Source organism: Sceloporus undulatus, chromosome 2, assembly GCF_019175285.1.
Source record: "Sceloporus undulatus isolate JIND9_A2432 ecotype Alabama chromosome 2, SceUnd_v1.1, whole genome shotgun sequence".
Classification (NCBI taxonomy): Eukaryota; Metazoa; Chordata; class Lepidosauria; order Squamata; family Phrynosomatidae; genus Sceloporus; species Sceloporus undulatus.
In genome coordinates, this window is record NC_056523.1 from 221,641,387 (window position 1) to 221,661,747 (window position 20,361).

Consider the following 20,361-nt stretch of genomic DNA (forward strand, 5'->3'; position numbering starts at 1 on the left):
CCAAGCCTTCTTAGCAATTCCCCCTTCCTCCTTTTCCTTGCCCCCTCAAACCCCCCCAAACCCCTCACCCCCTCTTTTTCCCAGGTATGTCTCAACTTAGGAGGGATTTATGGGACAGATCCAAAGCCTTTTTTCTTTTCTAATGGGGGCAAAGCCTTGAGAAGCCCTGGACCCCTGAGAAGAAGAGGAGGGGGGCTTAGAGAGAGGAAGAAAGAGAAAAAGAAGATGAGGAGGGGGAAGAAAGGAAGAAAAAGGAGAGGAGGAAGAGGAGGAGAAGAAAAAAATGGAATAACAAGAAGAAGAGAAGGAGGGGAAAGAGAAAGAGGGGAAGCAGCTTGCCTGAGTGTAAATTCCTCCCTGCTTGGATGTTGGAGTATGCCCAAATAAGGAAGTAGAAGGCTGGCCAATAGGGCAGGGCAGTGTAGCAGACCCCGCCCCTGCTGGTTTCAGTCGTCCTGCTGCTGCTCCAGCCATGCTGCACAGGCAGCACTCTATAGAAGGCAGGCAGCAGCCCTGGGAGCTCAGAGTTGGGCAGCCACCGGGCAATGGGGGTGGGGGCGGGACGGGACGGGACCGGGCACGACCCCCAGGGGGCGGGAAAGTCCCGCCCACCGCCGTGAAATGGCAACCCTAACTTTGGAGTGTCTTGTGCAACCCATGCTGTTTGCATAAGAACTACAAAGAGTGCCCTGGAATAAATGTCACGTGGCTCTCCTCTTTGGCAGTGTGACTCTGTCAAGCTACCTATCATTCATTCTCCATAAGCATCCAGATCTATAATTTAATAGTTTGAAACATACTTCATGAAAAGAGTTAAAGACTTGATATAATACATAAATAATATCTTGGCTAATACTATCTTGGAGCTTTTGCTAGCTGTCCTTTCTCAAGGGAGGTCAGTTCCTGGATTCTTTTCCTACTTGAACTTCCACAGCCCAGCCATTATTATGCAAGAGCAGAAGTACCCACTTCTCTTGGTTTACAAACCCATTAAACTCTCTGTCTATTTCTCCTCTGCTTCTCTTTTATTTTGGTATCTCATTCCAGTGCTGTCTCTGCGTATGCATAGCTTTAAGATAGCACTGAAGCCTATTGTTGGCTACATCCATACTGCAGAAATAATCTGGTTTCACACCTCTTTACCTGCCCTGGCTCAATGCTATGAAAGGCTGGGAATTGTAGTTTGTTGTGGGCCCCAGAGCACAACAAACTACATTTCCCAGAATTTTCAAACCAGATTATTTCTGTAGTGTGGATGCACTTGCAGTGTGACATTAGGTCATTCCTTGGCAAGATTTGTTCAGAGGGGGGGATTGCCTTTGCCCCTCTCTAAGGCTGAGAGTGTGTGACTTGCCTAAGGTCACCCAGTAGCCAAGCAGGGATTTGAACCCTGGTTTCCAGTGTCATAGTCCAATGCCCAAAACAATACACCACGCTGGCTTTAAACACATTTTAATTAGTTAAATTAATTAATACATTTTAAAGCCAAAGTTAGCCTCAAGGTGCACAACTCTACTATTTGTGCTGAGTTTGAGGCTTCTAGTAGGTTTCTCAGTCATGGAGCTATGCTGCATGTAGATGAACGCATGCATTTTTATTATTAAATTTTTTCTCAAACAATTAACCAAGTTGGTCTGTTACAGCATTATTGGAAATTTAATCAAAAAGGTCACCATTGGAGCTGAAGCTATGTACTATTAGAAGGAGAGGAATATTTACATTATTCTTGCATTAAACTTGCAATGTTGTGTTTGATTTATTTATGGTATGCACGTTTGTACACCTACATGCATATATTATCGAGAATTCTTTTTCCAATAATTTATTTACAATTTATTTACAAATTAACATAATTTATTCTATCAAGTATATAGGAATAAGATGAAATTAGGAGGAAATTATATATTTTGAAATTCTATTATAATTGCTTTATTTTAAAGCTATAATACTATACCGTTGTAGTAGAGGACTCCAGTCGCTAGGTAGTTCCTATCCTCCTCCTAGTCAAACTCTGGGAAAGTTTCATACAAGTTACTTTTCCAAGCTCTCCTCCTTCCCATCTTATGGCTAAAGTACTGATTAGGTGAAAGGGGGCTGGTGTGGAATCCTTTATTGTCATCCTCTGGCAAAAGTTGTATATATTTAACCTCCTCCTCTGAAATCTCTGGAAAAACATCAGACTTGACCCACCTGTTTCAAAACAAAGCAGTTTGACCACACTATCTTGACATTTGATTGGAGTCTTTATGTGCAACCTTCTATAATTTGCTGCTATTGAACATGACTACAGAGGACCTCTGACTATGCCCACTGAAGACCAATGAAACACCATTGAATCCTTTCAGATAAACAGACATGGACTGGTGGCGTGCAGCTCCTGGAATAATCGTCCTGTTGGTTAAACTTACAGGGACATCCCTGTTTTTTGTTTTCAGTGAGTATTGGGGAATTTTTAGTTTGAGTGTCTGTCTTGAAATTGATCTCATTTAATATCTGTTCTCTTTTCATTGTCATATAGGGGCTCGACAGACTGCCCCAAAATGGTGAGCTGGAGGCACCCGTTTTTGCTCCTGAGGAAGCCCACAGCAACCAAACCGTGTGAATTCCCTCTGCACCAAAAAGAATCCGCTAAAAGCAGGTTCTTCTTGGTGCACACAATGGATGCCATGAGTGTGCCATTGGCACACTGTTGTATGTTGATGACACAAGTGTGGTGTCATGACGTGCGGATGCTGCACCACGCTTGTGTCATCATGGCTGCCCCCATGTGGATGGGGCCGCACCATGATGGTGCTGCCGCCACGCACTAGGGCTCGGGACCATGTGGTTGCTACGCAATCCCGAGCCCTAATTTTGACCTGAGGCCGCTGCAAACCGGTGGTCTGTACCGGGCCTTAGTAGAGATTCTTTAGTTTTATAATAAGAATTTATCATCTGTACATCTGACACACACACAAAAGCCAACATGAAGAAATACTAAAGGTTTCAGATCCCATGGGCTTGTAAACCTGTTTAGTTTCTATGGCCTTAATGCAATTGTCTATTTCAAATAGAGTAAACCGAGTGGATCAATAGAAACCTGGTAAATTAACACTTCTCTCTGTTTGCCTGCTGGGTTTGTTTGTAATGTGATAAGGCTCTAAGACATGGAAAACAGAACTAAACAATTTGATTTAGATGTGTTAAGAGTCTTATCTCATTACAAACGAACCTGTCAGGCGAACAGAGAGAAGCACATTCTATGCATGACGCCGAAGCACTTTTGTTCTCTCCCAGTTGTAAAAGCATGGGAGAGGGTGGTAAAAGTGTCCCTTTTGCCAAACGGATTTTTCCATCTTGCAAAAGGAACACTTTCACAACTCTCTCCCATGCCTTTACACCTGGAAGAGAACAAAAGTGTTATGATGTCATGCAGAGAGAGAAAGATAAAATGCATTTTTCTCCATTTGCCTGCTGGGTTTATTTGTAATGCAATAAGGCTCTTAATCACGAGGCTATAAACACCAACAATAATATGACTGGTGATTATATACTGTGTTTCCTGAATGCATTTAAAGGTTTTATACATCCTTTTAACATAGATGATTATTATTATAGCAATATTGGAAATGAGGCAGAGACAGAGAGACAGTGGTTTGCTTAAGGCTACTTAGGGCTTGTATAGACAGGCCATATGTAGGATTCCCCCCTGTCTTCATGGAAACCTGTCCACATGATGCAGGGCCAAATCCATGATTTGAATACAGGCTGTTTTCATGACAGAAGGCCAGTTCCACACTAAATCCACCCTATCCTTATCTTAAACAGATTTTTAAAAACCTCTCATCTTTTGCTTCAGATTTTATAGGAAAATCCAGAGCAATCCATAGCAATGTCAGGTGGCTGTTTACACATGTGCCCCATTGTGTCACCTGGCACTGTTGCTGCTGGCACAAGTCATTCCATCTGAGGTTACAATGAGGTGCCCATCCAATATGATTGACAATTTGCCACTTCACACTGTAGTGTGGAGGTAATGGGGAAATCCAGAGCAGTTTGGGGGGCATAATATTATAGAAACAGTCTGGAGTATTCTGGCTGGTGTAGATGATCCCTCAGTGTTCAGAGGTGTAAACTGCCTAAATCTATTTGTTAGCCCAAGTTAGAGCAGACCCATTGAATCAATCAGATTTTGATAAATGTTGATACAGACAATGGACCCTTGGTATCTGCTGGGGTTCGGTTCCAGGGCTTCCCGTGGATACCAAAATGTATGGATGCTCAAGTCCTATTATATACAGTGACACAGTAAAACAGTGTCCCTTAGATAAAATGGCAACTATAAAACTATAAAACCAGCAGGATACATGTCTTCTTGGGCATCAGTTTCAAGAGGAGAAGATCCGAGTGACCAACATACAGTCAACTTGGCAACATGTAGTTACATGTAATCTTTTTTATTTGGATTGCATTTTTATATATGGTTTGTGTATTATAAAATAAATTTACAGAAATCTGTACTGTACTGTATTTTCGCAGCAACTTGAAAAAATCCATATCAAAAACCATTGAAAATGTTCTTGTTTTCAGTTCCACACACCTTCCCCAGAGGGAATATCAGTTTCATTTATGAGGAGAACTGGACAGGTAACTGCAGCAACAAGATTTCTGAGCTTGGTGAACTATTGAATGGCTTTTCTTTCTTTCCTTCCTTCCTTCCTTCCTTCCTTCCTTCCTTCTTTCCTTTTTCTTTCTTTCTTTCTTTTTGCTGAGAGGAAGCCATGTTACTGTACTGTACTGAAATTTTCTCACATTTGGGGTGTCCAGATTCTTGAATGTTGAAAAAGACCTCCCTTCTCAGCAACAAAACATGTATCTAGGGAGATTAGTACACAGTTTAAAAAATTGATCGCTGCCAAATCCAATTCAAATTTGGGATACATCCAAGTACTATTGCACATGTTTTTGCTGCTGCTGGCACCAAACAAATGCATCCCGGGTAACATCTGGCTAGAATCTGAGTCCAGTTGGTCGATTTGCAAAGCCAGGAAGCTCCCGGCTTTGAAAAGAGGCCAGCTGAACTCAGATTCTAGCCGGATGTTACTTGGGATGCACCCGCCTGGCAGCATTGGCAGAAAAAATCCATTCAATAAAACCTGGATGTATCCCAAATTTGAATTGAATTCGGCAGCAGTAAATAGTTTTTTTTAAAGCCACGTGATAATCTCCTTAGGCCACATCCGCACTGTAGAAATAGTCCAGTTTGACATCACTTTAACTGCCATGGCTCCATGTTGTGGAACTGAGTAGAGCTCTGGTGCCACAACAAACTACAATTCCCAGGATTCCATAGCATTATTTCTGCAGTGAAGATGTGGTCTTAGAAAAATGTTTGTACTTTTTTGTGTTTTTTTCGGGCTATGTGGCCATGTTCCAGAAAAGTTTCTTCCTGACGTTTCACCACTATCTGTGGCTGGCATCTTCAGAGAATGTTTGCCTGGGAAGGACTTGGGTATAGATGCTGGCAAAACATCAGGAAGAAACTTTTCTAGAACATGGCCACATAGCCCGAAAAAAACCACAAAAAACTACGGATGTCGGCCATGAAAGCCTTTGACTTTACGTTTGTCTGTACGCTTAAATTGCCCTAATTTGCTGCCACTTTTCATTTATTTTTATCTATGATTAAGAATATATTTTCTCTAATTAGCTCGGAACATTCATGTCACTTAATGCAGAAGCATTATCTTTATGGTTGCTTCTAGACTAAGGGTGTATCCACACTGCAGATATAAAGCAGCTTGACAGAGAGCACCAGAGCTCTTTGATAGATCAGGCTGAATACCTCACCAAAATACATATCCTAGGGTTCTGCATGACGGAGCCATGACAGTTAAAGTAGTGTCAAACTGCTTTTATTTCTGCAGTGTGGCAATAGGCCAGGTTAGTTGTCTGGTAGATCCATTTAAACCAGTATTAAAAATTAGTCATGACAGGTTTCATTTATTTCACTGGGAGGTAAGTGCAACTCACTTAGGAGATTAGTGCACAGCTAAAAAACGTGACTTACCGCTGCCAATTTCAATTTGAATTCGGGATCCATCTGGATTTTATCGCATGCATTTTGCAGCTGCTGTCGCTGGCCAAGTGCAGCTTGGATTCTATCAGGAATTCACCTGGGCTGTACCCGGCAGGCGGTTTTGGTGTCAAAATGCATCCCGAATTCGAACTGAAACCAGCAGTGGTAAGCTGTGTTTTTTTAGCTGTGCACTAATTTTCTATTTCTGAATTCAACCTAATGTGTTTTAGTAAATCTTGACCCAAACTGCTATTTTCTACCTACGTATGTAAACTGAAGAATATGCAACATAGTCACACTGAAAACCATACTGTGCTGATGTAGTTATTAAAGTCTGTTGCAGTGCCACAGTGAAACTTTTCAAGGTAGAGAACAGATGCCAAAGATATATTAATTTACAGTGTTGCACACTACAGAAGGCCTTCATGAAGGGATGACTACTTTTCCTGCAAGAGCCACATCTGCAAGCGCCGTGAAAGGTAATGCTCTTTCATATTAGAAAAGTAGAAAACAGAAAGTCAATGATATTATTGTAAAAATGAATGGTTTAGAGTCTGTTTCTTTGCAAAGAAAGAATTCCTATGATGCTTTTCATAATACCCAGTTAATTTATAATGTGCAGGTTGCACAGATAGAAATCATGCTCAGAGAGAGAGAGAGAGAGAGAGAGAGAGAGAGAGAGAGAGCGGGGAGGGGATGCACAGTGAGACATTTGCATCCAAGCTAAATCACTGTAGCACCGCATATTTTTTCTGTCTGTAGCATCTGTAGTTAGTAGCTTTCTATGGCAGACAGCTCTTCTAATTCAAGATGATCTACCTATGTTAGCAGGCTTGACAAACAATGAGGATAAACAAGATGCACTCCTTAGTAACAGAATTCAAAGACATAGCCATGTGAGTCTGTAAAATCAGTATGCAAAGATATCTTGTAGCACCTTTAGACAAACTGGAAGAAAGAGGTTGGCAGCATGAGCTTTCATAGACTTCAGTCTGCTCCTAAGATGCATTAGAATCATAGAGTTGGAAGAGACTGCACGGGCCATCCAGTCCAACCCCCTGCCATGCAGGAAATCCAAATCAAAGCATCCCCAACAGATGGCCATCCAGCCTCTGCTTAAAGACCTCCAAGGAAGGAGACTCCACTACACTCCGAGGGAGTGTGTTCCACTGTCGAACAGCCCTTACTGTCAGGAAGTTCTTCCTAATGTTGAGGTGAAATCACTTTTCCTGTAGCTTGCATCCATTGTTCCGAGTCCTGTTCTCTGGAGCAGCAGAAAACAAGCTTGCTCCCTCCTCAATATGACATCCTTTCAAATATTTAAACAGGGCTATTGTATCACCTCTTAACCTTCTCTTCTCCAGGCTAAACATCCCCAGCTCCCTAAGGCGTTCCTCATAGGGCATGGTTTCCAGACCTTTCACCATTTTAGTCGCCCTCCTTTGGACACGCTCCACTTTCTCAATGTCCTTTTTGAATTGTGGCGCCCAGAACTGGACACAGTATTCCAGGTGGGGCCTGACCAGAGCAGAATATAGTGGCACTATTACTTCCCTTGATCTAGACACTATACTTCTATTGATGCAGACTAAAATCACATTGGCCTTGTTAGCTGCCGCATCGCACTGTTGATTCATGTTCAACTTGTGGTCTACTTGGACTCCTAGATCCCTTTCATATGTTGTCTCCTTAAGCCAGATGTCCCCCATCCTATATCTGTGCATTTCATTTTTTTTTGCCCTAAGTGCAGTACCTTACATTTCTCCCTGTTGAAGTTCATTCTATTAGCTGTGGCCCAGCTTTCTAGTCTATTCAGGTCATTTTGAATTTTGATCCTGTCCTCTGGGGTATTAGCTATTCCCCCTAATTTGGTGTCATCTGCAAATTTGATAAGTATGCTCCCAATTCTGTCATCCAGGTCATTGATAAAGATGTTGAATAGCACTGGGCCCAGGACAAAGCCCTGTGGGACCCCACTGGTCACTTCTCTCCAGGATGAAAAGGTGCCATTGTTGAGCACCCTTTGGGTTCGTCCGGTCAACCAGTTACATATCCACTTAACAGTTGCTTTGTCTAGCCCACATTTTACAAGCTTGTTTGCAAGAATGTCATGGGGAACGTTGTCAAAGGCCTTACTGAAATCAAGCATTCCCAGCTGGTAATTTTATCAAAGAAAGAGATTAGATTTGTCTGGCATGACTTGTTTCTCTGAAACCCATGTTGACTTTTTGTGATTATGGCATTGCTTTCTAGATGTTCACAGATTCTCTGTTTAATGATCTGCTCTAGAATCTTTCCTGGTATTGATGTCAGACTAACTGGACGAAAATTGTTGGGATCCTCTTTCTTCCCCTTTTTGAAGATGGGGACAACGTTTGCCCTCCTCCAGTCTGCTGGGACTTCTCCTGTTCTCCAGGAGTTTTCAAAGATTATTGCCAATGTCTCCGATATTACATTTGCCAGTTCTTTTAATACCCTTGGATGTAGCTCATCTGGTCCTGGAGACTTAAATTCATTTAGGTTAAACAGGTATTCCTGTACTATCTGTTTACTTATTTTGTACTGAAATTCCCCTATTCTGTCCTCTGCTTCATTATCCTCAGGTTGAGTTCCCTTTGCCTTTTCTGAGAAGACTGAGGCAAAGAAAGTGTTGAGTAATTCTGCCTTTTTTCTGTCTTCTGTTAGCATTTTGCCATCTTCTCCACAGAGTGGTCCTACCATTTCCTTCTTCTTCCTTTTGCTGCGGACATATCCAAAAAAGGCCTTTTTGTTGTTCTTAACCTCTCTAGTAAGCCTGAGTTCATTCTGCGCTTTAGCTTTTCTGACCTTATCTCTACACATGCTAGCTATTTCTTTGAATTCCTCTTTGGTGATTTCCCCATTTTTCCATTTCTTATACATGTTCCTTTTAAAAATTTAGCTGAGCTGAAAGTTCCTTGGTCATCCATCCTGGGTTCTTGCGACACCTCCCATTTTTCTTTCTCACTGGAACTGTTTTAATTTGTGCCTTCAGTATCTCCTTTTTGAGAAACTCCCATCCATCTTGAACTCCCTTCTCTTTTAGCATTCCTGACCATGGGATCCAGTATTTCTCTAAGTTTACTGAAATCCGCTCTCCTGAAGTCTAGAATGTGTGTCTGACTATGCCTGGCTTCTCCTTTCCACTGTATAACAACCTCCAGGAGAACATGGTCACTTCCACCTAAGGATCCCACCACTTGCACTTCATTAACCAAGTCATCCTTTTTGGTTAGGATCAGATCTAACTTTGGCCCAACTTTCTAGTCTATTCAGATCATTTTGAATGTTGATCCTGTCCTCTGGAGTATTAGCTATTCCTCCTAATTTGGTGTCATCTGCAAATCTGATAAGTATACTCCCAATTCTGTCATTGATAAAGATGTTGAATAACACTGGGCCCAGGACAGAGCCCTGTGGGACTCCACTGGTCACTTCCCTCCAGTATGAAAAGGAGCCATTGTTGAGCACCCTTTGGGTTCGGCCGGTCAACCAATTACAGATCCATTTAACAGTTACTTTGTCTAGCCCACCTTTTACAAGCTTGTTTGCAAGAATGTCATGGGAAACCTTGTCAAAGGCCTTACTGACATCAAGATATACTATATCCACAGCATTCCCTTCATCTACCAAGCTGGTAATTTTATTGACCAAATGCATCTGAGAAAATAGACTGAATGAACTATACAGGCTGCCCCTTTACTGTCCGGATTGGAAAAAACGGCTCCTTTTTGTGCCCTCGAAGGGGTGCCATAGCTTCCAGTGTGCAGCACGATGTTGCCCTTTTGGCGCTGCACCATTTGGACACAGCACCAGCCATGTTGTGTAGACCAGCACATGCCAAAATGGCACCCTGGCAGTGGGGTCATGGTGTCCAGTGTGCGGACGCTGCACTGTGGCTTCGCCCACAGGCCAGCACTGAAGACTATGAAACCTCATGTTGCTAACTTCTTCCTTTCAGTTAGTCTCAAAGGTTCTACAAGATCTCCTTAGGAATAGTAGTCCTGTCACCTCATGTTAAACCACATCTATATTTATTACTCTGGTGAACCCATAGGCTGTTTGCTCATACTCAACCTCCTGTGCATTCAGACTTGGGCATGGTTTCTCTCCACAATTCTAGCATTCATTGAACAGTTAAGTGAATGCAAGACATACGTTAAGAATCCATTGCCAGTGTTCACACCTTGATACCAGTACACCTGCTTATTCCTCATCTCCCAGTAGTCAGTATTAGTGCAAAAAAGGGTGTTGAGCTTTATGCAAACATGCTCTTTCACTTGTTGTTGTCATTAATTGCCTTGAAATCTACTTTGACCCATGGCAACCTTATGAATGAGAGACTTCCAGGTTACCCTATCCTCAACTGCTCTGCTCAGGTCTTGCAGACTCAGGACTGAGTCTTCCTTGATTAAGTCTATCAGTTTGGTTATGTGGGCTTCCTCTCTTCCTACTTCCTTCTACAATTCCAAGCATTATTGTCTTTTCTACTGATTTGTGATTTTCATGATATGGTCAGAGTACAACGGACTCAGTTATTGATCTTGGCTTTGAGGGAGAGTTCAGGCTTGAACTGTTCTAGGACCCATTTGTTTGTCTTTTTAGCCATCGATAGTACAGTCGGCCCTTCCCTCGTATGGGGATCCATTCTGGAACCACCACCCCTGCATAAGGGAAATACCGCGTATGTTCAAGCCCCATTGAAAACAATAGGGCCTGTGCTTATTCTGGCATCCAGCTTCAGCATAAGCTGAAAGCCACATCTGACGTGAGTGCACTGTATCTGCAGAATTCTTCTCCAATACATCTCAAATGAGTTTATTTTCTTTCTTTGCTGCTCAGTTCTCACATACATACAAAGTGCTGGGAACTACAATGGTATGAAAGAATTAGCTTTAGGAGTATATTTTTGCGCTTCAGGATCTTGTCTAGTTCTTTCATAATTGTCCTTCCCAGTCCTAGCCTTCTGATTTCTTCACTGCAGTCTCCATTCTGTTAAGTGACTGATCCTTCAGATGTTTTGGACTTCAGCTCCCAGAATTCCTGACAAATTCCTGGCAAAGTTGGCTGGGACTTCTGGGATCTGAAGTCCAAAAAAAGGAGGAATCACTGATCCAAGATATAGTAAATATTTAACTATTTCAATTACCTCCATGGTCATTACTTTTGTTTGCTTTATAACTATTTCAATTACCTCCATGGTCATTACTTTTGTTTGCTTTATGTTCAACACTATGCTTGCCTTAGCACTTTCTTTCGCAAATGTGCGAAGTAATTAGTAATGGTTCCAAGTCTTTGCTATTTTCTGCCCATAGTACGGTGTCATCTACATATCTTAGATGAGTGATATTCCTTCCTCCAATCTTCACTCCTTCTTTCCCCATGTCTAATATGTATTTGTGGTACAGTCAGTGTATAATGACTGGGATATAATTGGTGTATGATAACCAGGGGCAATCAGGGTTCCCCATTAAGTGGAAGAGCCAACATGGATAGAACTGGATGCAGGTCAAATCCATTACACACCAACACTGAACAGACAGAGATTGGAGTAGGCTGCTTTGACATGGCTTTGTCCAAAGGATAATAAATAATAATAAAATAAATAATAAAACTTTTATTTATATCCCGCTTTTCTGTTACAAAACAATCAAAGCGGCTCACAACATATTAAAATCCATATTTACAAAATTATGTCCCAAATTCCCCATTCGCTATCTTTCAGCTGTTCATTTAACACATTTCCTAATTTTATTTTTACACTGCCCTGAGATCTTGGAATATAAATTTTTTAATAATGCAAAAGTGTCATTTAATTGATGCACTGATGTATTATAGTGGTATAACCTGCATTTTAAAAAAATCTAAAATGAAAGAAAGGACGATAAATGGAGACTTTTTAGTTCCATTATGTCTCAGAAGTAAAAATAAACTCACTCAAGGGTGGGAATAAAATATTGCAGCTGGGAGTGGAAATTGTCAGATACCTTTTGGATACTTTTGAAAAACGTCAATAAACACCTGTCACATTTTTCTTGTCTGGAAGAGCCCTAATACTTTTAAAAATACACAGCTGAATGCACTGGATAAATCTATTTAGCCCCTGGTGGAAATATTTTGCTGACTATTAAAATGTCCCTCCTGCCATAAGCAAAATTTTGTGCATACTCTGCAGCTCATGAGACAAAAAATGCTTGGCTATGGTGCAGGGCTTGGCATTGAGGAAGTAGTATCAAGTCTCCAAAGATGAGGTTTGAATGAAGCAAAAAATAACTATATTTGTTTGACACAGATCCCCCCTTCATTCTCCTCAAAGCTGGAATTCTACTTATCAGTACTCTGGTTCTTAGGTATTCTTTTATCTCTTTGCAACCTCCTGCAGCCCAGATTCCTCTGAAGCCTCCAAAATGGGAAAGATACAGAGGGAGTTATTACTGGTTTTCTGAAGACATAGATGTGTGGCTCAACAGCCGAATGAAATGCCAGAAACATAATTCAGACCTAGTGATCATCACTGACAGAAAAGAACTGGTGAGGCTGCGGCCACTTTTATGCGAACGGATCACACACACTGGAGTGCATACACACTGAAAAAAATTGTTTCCCCTGAGAGAAGGACTTGAATGAATGCATCTGCAGACATTGGAGATTACCGCATGAGGATGCTTTTTCACTGTAATCACACAATTTCTGTAATGCAATCGAACCAATAATTCTATTAAGCCTCTTATTTCTGTATTACCTTTCCATAGCACTACAGCCTTTGGTTTAAAACAAATGTTTCTGGATTCTGTATTCCACACTGCGCATACAAACCCCAGTCTCCATTCCCTTTTCTTCCTGTTTATGCACATGCATGTCGGGTTTTTTGTTGTTGTTGTTTGTTTTTTCTTGCCAGTATGAGACTAGGAAGCTACTCATGAGATTCTTTGCCCAACTCATTTCTGCCCATTCATGAATTGTGCTTTTTATAAAAAAATGTTTTGTAGATAGCCATTTTTTTTACTTTTAACAAACCAACTAAATGTTGCCCAAGTACTTACAAGAGGCAATTTGAAGCTTGCACAGAAATAAGCAAACACATTCCAGAAATCAACAATACCAGCCTTCTTCTTCACTGACCCAGGAGGTCCATGGTGTAACAGAAGCAGGGAAAATGGTTACTGACATGCCCACTTGCACAACCACACAGTAACAATACTGTTGCGGTAAAGCAATCTGCACCTGTGTGATCACGTGAATGAAGAGGCATTGTTGCTTTTTCATGGTTATCTATTGTTAATGCAAAATTGCACAATAATAATGGCATAACAATCGACCGTAAATGGATAAGTGATGATGTAATGTGAGAAGGGGAGGAATCATTTGTTGCAAATCCACTACAGTTCCACAACTAGTGCCATGTGTGGCAATCTCTTTAGACAAAAGACAGTCTACATGTTTGGGCATGTAAAGTGATGCACCCCCTGACCTGACCAACTATAATTAATTACACATTATAGAGAGAAGAGAGCACTATGTATTACTGCTGCTCAGTCCCATTATTTTTCTGTTCTTGCCAGGAATTTATTTATAATAAAACAACAACAATGGATTATTTCATTGGACTGGTATATACAGGAGATGGAGATACATGGCTGTGGTTTGATGACACCGAATACAAGAGGACTCTGTAAGTTTCATTTTCTATTTCACTGGTCTTTGTAAGCATGGGTAAGCCTCAATCCCAGAATCCCCTGGGCAGCTTTCTGGCTGGTTGGGAGATTTTGTGAGCTGCAGTTGAAAAAAAAATGTGTTTTCCAAACTGACTTCAGTTTAGGAAGTTGTTTTTTCCAGGTTAGAATCACACCATCTCTCCATCCAGTTCAATATAAACTCCTCTGACTGACAACAACTGTCTAAGGTCTCAGTTGGGCTCAGCACCTGCCACTGTTGTTGTGTGTCTTTATGTGATTTCCAACTTATGGTAACCCTGAAGTGAATCTATCATGAGGTTTTCTTGAAAGTTTCTTCAGAGGGGGTTTACCATTGCCTTCTCTTGAAGCTGAGAGACTGTGACCTGCCCGAAGTCAACTAGTGGGTTTACATGGCCACTGCAGGATTTGAATCCTGATCTCCAGAGTCCTAGTCCAACACTCAACTGACCATGTCATGCTGGCACACCAGCACCTGCTACCTGGTCTTTAAAAAACGGCAACATTGGAAGATGCCAGCAGTTGAATGTGGTGCCTCTGCATACAAAGCATGTGCTGTACCACTGAAGTTGTGGCCATTCCCCAACTGGGTGGGATGTGCCAATTTGCACATGGCATGATACATTAGGGTTCATGTGGGTGCATTTCCCTCCATGGCCAAGATCCTGTGTCAGGAAATGTATTGTAATGTTCTACACAGGGATAACTGTGATACCTCTTCCTCCAGATCTCAACTTTTACCTGTTGGACCCCCATTCCATGGGCATTTAATGGCTAGTGTGGGGGTCTCAGAAAAGAATCTTGCTATATTTCTGTATCCAGATACAGAACACTGGCATGGCCACAGGGAGCCCTGGTGATGTAGTGGTTAAATGCCTGTACTGCAGCCACAAGGTTGTGAATGTAATCCCAGGTGGGGCTCCAAGGTCCACTCAGCCTTGCATCTTTCCATAGATTACTAAAATGAGTACCCAGCATGTTGGGGGCAATTGGCTTACACATTGTAAACTGCTTAGGGAGTGCTTAGTTCACTGATAAGTGGTATAGAAACGTACTTGCTATATTGCTATACAGCTGGCCCTTCTTATACACTGATTTTTTTATACACGGATTCAAGCATCCATGGTTTGAAAATATTTTTAAAAAGTATACATTTCAAATATCAAACCTTGATTTTCCATTTTTTATAAGAGACACCATTTTGCTATGTCATTATATTTAATGGGACTTGAGCATACACAGATTTTGTTATCCACAGGGGATCTTGGAACCAAACCCCAGCGTATAACAAGGGTCCACTGTATTGCTATATCGTCCACCAGGACCTCCAGGCTCCTCTAACTTATGCAACTGTCTGTCACTAACAGGATACCAGCCCATGTTTTATTAGAAACAATCTGTATCTGCTCTTCCCTGCTCAGAAAGATAGTAATGGAAGACAGTCATGTTTTGACAAACACACATCTTACACCATTTAAGTGATAGTCCATTTTGAAGTCAAGAAAGACCATTAACAGGAAATTTGCTTTGCAACTGACTATTTTGGGCAGCGAGACATGGGGATTTGACTTTCTACCAAACCAGTTGCTGATCATGTCCTTAATTTAAGATTGCTCATCATCATTTGCTGTAGTTGCTTTTCTTCATTGCTTTGTTTCCCTCTTGGTTGTTTCATAGCTTTACGCTTAATCCAAATGGAATGGAAAATGAGTGTGCGACGGTCAGGGCAGGAGAAGTGCGTCCAACATCATGCTATCAAAAAAGCCGCTGGATCTGTGAGAAGAACTGATATTCAGTTGGATCCAAAGAATCCAATGCAATGACATTAAGGAAGCGACCAACTAAGGACCTGAATTCTTGATTATTAAAAAGAGCATATCTTATCATAGTGTTACTCTTGTCAACTATCTATTATATTTGGGTTTTTTTTAGTATTTATTTTATTAATATCTCTAATTTAAAAAAACAAAAACGTAATAGCATTGACAACAACAACAATAAAGGTAACATAAAGCATATCTACACTCAACAAATAAGAGGGCAGATGCCACATGCTTGTATAACAAAATCTACACCTACATAATATAATGTAACATAGCAAATAACAAATGATTTTCTTCCCAATATTATTTTTGTTGCTATTGTTGTATATGACTTATCTTAGAGAATAAGGAATATTAATTAAACTAGGATGGTTATAGAGGACTGAAAGTATAGATGTATTGGTTTAGATAGAATATATCTTTAGATAAATGGAAGCGTATTAAATAACAAATTCCATATGTGAATTTACAATGTGTATGTTTGAAAGTATGTGTAGGCAAAATGAGATTTTAAAATAGGATGACTAATTGAATCTTTCAGATTGAGATAAGTCATATAAATGGACAATAACAACTATCTATTATCATATTTGACTTGCTGTCACCCATTGTCAACCTTACCTATATCACATGCTTGTTGTGAGGATAAAATGGGAAGCCAACATGATATAGTGCAGTGATGACAAACCTTTTCTGGACCGAGTGCCCAAACTAAAAGGCGTTCCAACACCGGCTGTTACCCAGTTCTGGGGGGTGGGATTTCCGGGGTGGGAAATCTTCTGTGCTCCCACTTTTCGAACTGCTTCTAAAATGCCCCAGTTTTTCCTCTCCTCACTTACTTCAGTTGCTACAGACTGAATTCAAAGTGCAAACCTTCAGCAGTGGAGAGAGGAGAGAAGGAGGCCTCATAGCTCCATCTCATGATGTACCCATTCACAGCTGTCACGGAATGAACTTGACAACATTTCTGGTGGTAGGCAGTTTCTGGTTGGGAAACATTATGACTTAGGAGACCTTTTATTTTATTTTATTATTTTATTTTATTTTATTTCTCTGCCACCGTTCTCCCAAAAATTCTCCCCTGGAGAATTGTTGCAAGTTGTTTGTCCTGAGCTGGTTGATTGATTAAGTGTTGTTGGGGATGACAGAAATGCAATTCAGCTGACACTCAAGATACGTGCTTTTGTATGGAAGGAGGGTCAAGAACTTCTCAGGTTTCTTTGATGTTGTTGTGGCTGTGTGCTTTCAAGTTGTTTCCAACTTATGACAACCCTAAGGCAAATGTATCATGGGATGTCTTGGCAAGATTTGTTCAGAGGAGGTTTGCCCTGAGGCTGAGAGTATGTGACTTGCCCAAGGTCATCCAGTGGGTTTCATGGCTGAGCTGGGAATCGAACTCTGGTCTCCTGTTTCATAGTCCAACATTCAAATCACTAAGCCATGCTGGCTGACTGTCATTTCAGCCTACACTGACCTTCCTTCTTATCCAGACTGTTGTTCATCTGCTGTTTCCCTTGATCCTCTGGAGGAGATGATGTCTTGGCTTTGGCCTAAGAGCAGAAGGTGTATGTGTCTCTTCAGCCTAGCTATTAAACTAGAACTACAATTGCTTGCATGCCCAGATGCAAAAAGATATGGGGTCCTTAACCTTTTGTAGAAAAAGGAATTTTGGCAAGTGCAGCTTCCTGTGCAAACCTGAAATGTTAACCAAATTGCAAGATGCCTGGGAGGGCACCCGCAATCAATATTTAATAGGGGAATTTTATTAGCTCAATTACAGTAGTTGAGAGGGCTTGGGCAACTAAAAAACTGGAATCAAGCCTGTGTATATGTCAGAATCCACCTTCAGTCAGGCATTCAGGGTGTATTCTGCCATGAGGTTTGTATAGATAGATATATAGATAGAGAGATAGAGAGATAGAGAGATAGACAGACAGACAGACAGATAGATAGGGAGATAAATAGATAAATAGAAAAACAGATAGATAGATAGATAGATAGATAGAGAGAGAGAGAGAGAGAGAGAGAGAGAGAGAGAGAGACAGTCACTTTGAGAATAGGGGGGATGCCGCCATGAGGACTAAGCCGGATGGTCACGTAGTGCATGGCAGGCAGTTTTATGAGGGGTTGTTGGGAATCTGAAACCAAAGATGCATACCGCCTTAGATCTCTACTTGGTAGAAGAGCCAGGTACCAAATGGCCAAAAAAAAAACCCTCCTTTCCCCCTTCAGACCAAAGGGAGAAATTCTACATCAAAGGCTGAAACGTAGGGAACCAACTCAAAGGGAGGGGTTTGGGGAATTGTAAGGTTCTGCCTCTATTTGGAACTCCTCAGTTTCAACAAAAACGTGGCAGGAATACTTCCACTCAAGTCCTTACAATAAACTTTCTGATCTACCTGAAGTTTGTCGTGGATTTTTGGTCAGAGTAATCCCAAGTCTCACAGTATATTGGTTCCGAGAAACAAAATAAAACGAAACAGTGGAAGTCCAAATGTAATTTTATTTATGAATCAGAGGGAATCAGACTGTTCACACAAAGACACTCAGTCGTGCACACATCCAAGAACTAACAATATAAAAGGTGGTAGCAGATAGTGACTGAAGGGATTGCAGAGGTGATACTGTATTGATTACAGAAGTGGGGCTCCAATGGGGGGACATTGTGAAATGAAATGGCTTGCAACTGTCTGTGGATAGTGGTCAGCAATGCTGAGGAATCAAGTGAGATACTGACAAAGTCTGTCTGAAAAATGAGACTAAATTGGAGTTGACTGAGTAAGCATATTTATAGGACAAAACATATTCTGGGGCAAATTTGGGGATTAAAATGAAGTTTCCAAGAAAGATGCATGAGAAGGGAACTTGTAAATGGTCGGACAATCAGGGCAAATGTCTCTAGACAATGAAGTATTGCTTTCAGAGGGAAGTATTCATGGACTTAGATTCACTTGTAAGCACAAGGTTTATCACTCACCATCACTCCTATTAATGAAGGGTTATACATATTCCAATCTTGATCAATCCATCCTGGCTATGTGCTTTTCTGCTTCTGTTATGTTGAGCTTCCCAGATCTTGAAATATGGTCATGGATCTAAATATGGCATGTCTAGTCTCCTGCAGCCCTCTTAGCTACATGCCTCAAACATCCCTTTTGATATCAACTTGATATGGAAAAAGAGGATAGGTGCAGGGGTCCAGACCTTCGGGTAACATTTAAAGCAAGTTGTCTTTTTTTAAACATTAGCTCTACTTTTAATAATATAATTATGCAAACAGCATATCTTATGAAAGTTCATATATGTTACCAGCAGTGACATTTTAACTTTGGTTTGATTCAGCATTTTCCAACTGTGTGCATAAACATATTAATTTCACATCCTACAATGACTGTGTTTTGCTAAGACATAAAACTATAACTAAAAATATTCTAGATAAGTAAAGTGATCTGTGAAATTACACTTTCCCCCCCTTGTGCACCAGGAACTGAACAAAATGTTCTGTCATGGGGCTGAAAAAAAGGATGTTCTGCTTCTGGTGGTGGGGAGAAGTGGATATTGTGGTTTTATTGCATCATTCATCTATAGAACAACATCATCTTCTTCCTATCAGTGGTTGCTCATCTATCATTTCTGAACTACAAGAAATTCCAGGAATGCTGCAGGTTTCATTTCCTTTGGATAAGAGAGTGCTATAAATGGATGGCAGTTTTCTAATGTTTTATGTGCAGAGCCTAGTGGAAGTAAATATGTGCCTTCAACAGACAGTCTAATGATGATTCCACCTTAGAATTTAGGACTGCATGCCAAAAATTATTTGGTTTCAGCTCAGTTTGATATTGCCCATTCACAGAACATGGAACAGTGACTTTTCTAAGTTTTGCATATTCCAGCAAACATCCAGAACAACTGAATAAATTATTTTTGTATAACTTTTGACTACCTACCAGAAGGCTGTGAGAATAGAAATAGGTAGTTTCTGAATCATTTGATAGCTTCTGTGCCACTGAGATGGTGAATTCAATTCAGTTTTTAGTTTAAATTGATCATGCTGGAACCTATCGCCCATATAGGCCAACAACCATGGATTACTCCATTACAGTTTACAGTAACATCTAGAACAAATTCTTGGTTGCATTGGCATGGAAGCCACCAAACATCATTGAACAGATCCCTCACACATGGTAATCTAAACATCCCAAACTCATATAACATCATCTCACTTTTAATGTTTATTTGGTTGCCTAGGAGGGGCACCGCCACAGGAAAACCAATATCCAGCATGTGGAGGAAAGGCCACAACTTTATTAAACAACCAGAAACAAGGTAGGGTTGGCCCAAAGGTGGTCTGGATCTGGAACGTCACACAACACCCTGGTTGTTCAATGAACCGAAATGCCTGGTCATGGCCAGGTTTCGGGATGACCTAGGGGCTAAGGAAACACCATTTTACAGCCATGCAATCAGCCGATTGCATGCGCTCAATCAAGCCCCTAGTCACTGGGAGGCACTGCCACGATGTGGTCCCCGCATGCCCTCAACACTCCCATGTTGCAAAGGACTCCTGATCCAGTGCTACGCAGCCCTTGAAACCACGCCCACTAGATCCATGACCTATGCTGCCACCACAGAAGTTGTGACAGGAAAAAACTACGAACCATAGGGAGGCAGGGTGAGAGAGCTGAGGGCAAATGGCGCCTGCTGAGGATGCCACGTGGCCTTAAATAGGCCAACACGGGAGGAGCCAGGATGGAGCCAGCCCCGCCCC

The 20,361-nt window shown here is 41.2% G+C and overlaps 1 protein-coding gene across 3 annotated transcripts in view; it reads left to right on the forward strand.

The window, feature by feature from the left end:
- The window catches only part of LOC121923589 (C-type lectin domain family 5 member A-like), a 19,930-nt gene extending 4,289 nt beyond the window's left edge, over positions 1-15,641 (forward strand). For 2 of the 3 annotated variants that reach the window (XM_042454142.1, XM_042454143.1), the window contains exons 2-7: positions 2,346-2,434; positions 4,570-4,626; positions 6,460-6,537; positions 12,459-12,607; positions 13,639-13,748; positions 15,448-15,641. In XM_042454142.1, the coding sequence (XP_042310076.1) occupies positions 2,356-2,434; positions 4,570-4,626; positions 6,460-6,537; positions 12,459-12,607; positions 13,639-13,748; positions 15,448-15,559 (585 nt within the window). In that variant the 5' untranslated portion in view covers positions 2,346-2,355 and the 3' untranslated portion in view covers positions 15,560-15,641. The remainder of the gene's footprint in view (positions 1-2,345; positions 2,435-4,569; positions 4,627-6,459; positions 6,538-12,458; positions 12,608-13,638; positions 13,749-15,447) is intronic. The other variant, XM_042454144.1, reaches the window with a different exon arrangement.
- The last annotated feature ends 4,720 nt before the right edge of the window (positions 15,642-20,361 follow it).